The 3,461-nt window shown below is 44.2% G+C and overlaps 1 protein-coding gene and 1 pseudogene across 1 annotated transcript in view; both read left to right on the top strand.

Moving 5' to 3' along the window:
* LOC105517324 overlaps positions 1-96 on the top strand; it is a 41,164-nt pseudogene extending 41,068 nt beyond the window's left edge.
* ZFYVE1 (zinc finger, FYVE domain containing 1) overlaps positions 1-3,461 on the top strand; it is a 61,899-nt gene that overhangs the window by 556 nt on the left and 57,882 nt on the right. Inside the window, exon 2 of the mRNA XM_011949816.1 lies at positions 1,813-2,728. Within this exon, the coding sequence (XP_011805206.1) occupies positions 2,246-2,728 (483 nt within the window). The 5' untranslated portion in view covers positions 1,813-2,245. The remainder of the gene's footprint in view (positions 1-1,812; positions 2,729-3,461) is intronic.

The raw sequence follows: 3,461 nt of genomic DNA on the forward strand, positions 1-3,461 counted from the left end.
CGGCGTGGGGGGGATTTTGGGGGACCTTCTTTGTTCTTAGGCTCCGCTCCTGCCCCTCGGGTTGTGGCGGTGGTGTCCGGGTGGAAGGAAGGGTGAGGAGTCCCCGGCCGGGGAGAGGTGTCGAGGTGGGGGCCCGAGTGGGCAAAATGTTTGCTTGACATGGCCAGGGGTAAGGTGTACTTTTTAAGGTTGATTTTATATTTTTCTCAATTGTGACAAGTTTGATTTTTGTTTCTGTTTTGGGGGTTGGCTGGGCATGTCTGAGGTTAGAGTGTAAATAAGATCCCCTAGTCACTCCCTTCGCCTTCCTTGTTTATCTAAAAATAAGATTGATAGATTGATTACTGTAGGGGAGGAGTGACTATCAGAAAGGCAGGGCTTTACACCTTGTTGGGGCCTTGGAATGGGGGTCAAGGCTAGTGGGAATTAGGAATATAATTGTCAAAGTGACAAAAGCCCCTTTCTTGCCCCAGTTATCTTTTTTCCTATTTTGAAGTTATTTTTAAGTTAGTTTTTAAGTGACAAAGAGAAAAATTACTTGTTTTGATTCACTGCAGGCCTGGCTTTGCCATAGGTCATAGTAGAGGCCTATTGCTCCTTTTTTTTTTTTTTTGGTAGTTAGTGAAAGAAGGGACAGAAGAATTACAAAGTAAAAAAATTGTTTTTAAACATGAAATTGTTACTATTGTTTCTAAGTTTAGAGTCCTTAGTATATGTCTAACTGGAGTTGAAACAATCCAGTTACAAGGCTAACCGGGTGGGCCCAGGTATTTGATAGATCTAAAGTTTATTATTACATTTTCATTAGCTTTGTACAAACCTCTCCACTCCTCCCAATTGTGGGATGCATGTGGGGGTGCAGAGGGCTGTCCTTCCAAGTACTACTCACTTAGTGATTTAGATTCTGAATTTAATAACTGAATGAACAGAAAATTCCAGTCTGGGAAATAGAGCAGCAAAGTCTCTTAAATGCCTTGGGCCTAGAGGTGGCGTTTGTTGTCAAGAGGAGGAACTTTAGCTATAATTTTGAAAATATTTATTATTATTATTATTATTTTTTTGAGGAGTCTCACTCTGTCTTCCAGGCTGGAGTGCAGTGGCAAGATCTCGGCTCACTGCAACCTCTACCTCCCGGGTTCAAGCAATTCTCCTGCCTCAGCCTCCCTAGTACCTGGGATTACAGGCGCCCGCCACCACGCCCAGCGAATGTTTGTGTTTTTAGTAGAGATGGGATTTCACCATGTTGGGCAGAGTGGTTTCGAACTCCTGACCTCAAGTGATCTGCCCACCTCGGCCTCCCAAAGTGATGGAATTACAGGTATGAGCCACTGCGCCTGGCTATATAAGAAGCCAGTGTAAGTGTTAAGATAAAAAATGAGATTTCTGGCCAGGTGTGGTGGCTCATGCCTGTAATCCCAGCACTTTGGGAGGCCAAGGCAGGCGGATCACCTGAGGTCAAGAGTTCAAGACCAGCCTGGCCAACATGGTGAAACCCTGTCTCTACTAAAAATACAAAAATTAGCTGGGTGCTGTGGTGGACGCTTGTAATCCTAGCTCCTTGGGAGGCTGAGGCAGGTGAATCACTTGAACTTGGGAGGTGGAGGTTGCGGTGAGCCGAGACTGTCCCATTGCACTCCAGCCTGGGCAACAAGAGCAAAACTCTGTCTCAGAAAAAAAGAAAAAAAAAAGTAATGAGATTTGTCTCAGCAGTTTTGGGCTAGTATTTAATTTAGTCACATTCTTTTTTTTTTTTTTTTTTAGGTGCACTTCCGTTTTTGGATGATTGAAATCCTTTTCCTTCCCCTATTCTAGGTATCCCCTGAAATACTGACTTCAGGTCGAATTATATTGAAAAGCTCCTGACCACTTTCTTTCGTTACCAAAACTTTGTAGCTGATGTCCAACCGGTGAACCCATCACCGTGAACCCATCAGACCTCTCTCAGCCATAAAAGACCCTTCCAAGTCAATTTTGACCACATCTTTGCTTATACTTTATGGAGGATGAAACCATTAAACCAAATCAACGTTGCTGCTAATACAAGAGTCTTGGAGGCAGCAAATTAAAAATTTGAACATTTGTTTGTCCAGAGCTCTAACAGGAGGACATGAAAGGTGTTCTTTTTTAAAGCCTTCAGAACCCTGGGGAGGTTTCGTGCAGTCTTCAGACTCAAATCTTTGTCTTCACTCCCGGGGCAAGCTCAGTGACTGTTATATGGTGGGTGTGTTTCCTTACCAGTGTGAGTATGAGTGCCCAGACATCCCCAGCAGAGAAGGGCCTGAATCCGGGGCTGATGTGCCAGGAAAGTTACGCCTGCAGCGGGACTGATGAAGCTATCTTTGAGTGTGATGAGTGCTGCAGTCTGCAGTGTCTCCGCTGCGAGGAGGAGCTCCATCGGCAGGAGCGCCTGAGAAACCATGAGCGGATAAGACTCAAACCTGGCCATGTCCCTTACTGTGACCTCTGCAAGGGTCTCAGTGGGCATTTACCAGGTGTTAGGCAGAGGGCAATCGTGAGGTGCCAGACCTGCAAAATCAACTTGTGCCTGGAGTGCCAGAAGAGGACTCATTCTGGGGGTAACAAAAGGAGACACCCTGTTACTGTGTACAATGTCAGTAATCTCCAGGGGTCACTGGAGGCAGAAGAGATGGATGAGGAGACCAAGAGGAAGAAGATGACTGAGAAGGTTGTGAGTTTCCTCCTAGTAGACGAAAATGAAGAAGTTCAGGTAAGCACATGGGTATAGTGGGATTCATGTGTAGTGGAGCAGATCTGTTGTTGGAAGGCAGCTCTCAAAAACCAATGTCCGAGAGGAGATCACATTTTAATCATTAAACGGCAAGACCTCTGGAGGCTTTAGCTGCATGGAGTCAGATTTAGTTACCAGCTGCATGACCTCTGGTCGAATTACTTTCCTTCTCTGAGCCTTGGCTTTTTCATCTATAAAATGGGGGACAGCCTACTTCATTGAGTTGTGAGGTTGAAATGAGACAGTATTTGTAGAGCCTGTCGCATAATAAATGGTCAGTGTATATGGTAGCTGTTGTTAGTATTAATTGTAGCATTATTAGAACTGATTTAAAATACTTCAGAATGAGAGCACCCTGGCAAGCCATGAGTAAATGTTAGTGATGCAGGACTGTATCTATCCAGGGAAATACACACTAACATTGGGTTCCATGGGAGTGCTAGGTAATAAGGCATAAACCTGCTATCTCGATTTAGACAGGCAGGTCTTTAAAAAGTGGCTTTTAATAAGGACAATATTCTTTCCAGATGGTCTCTTCATATACATACATATATATACATATATATACACATATATACACATGTGTATATGTGTGTGTGTGTATATATATATATATATTTTTTGAGGTGAACTCTTGCTCTGTCACCCAGGCTGGAGTGCAGTGGTGCCATCTCGGCTCATTGCAACCTCTGCCTCCTGGATTCAAACTATT

The sequence above is a fragment of the Colobus angolensis genome, unplaced genomic scaffold (genome assembly GCF_000951035.1).
Source record: "Colobus angolensis palliatus isolate OR3802 unplaced genomic scaffold, Cang.pa_1.0 Scaffold3, whole genome shotgun sequence".
NCBI classification, from domain to species: domain Eukaryota; kingdom Metazoa; phylum Chordata; class Mammalia; order Primates; family Cercopithecidae; genus Colobus; species Colobus angolensis.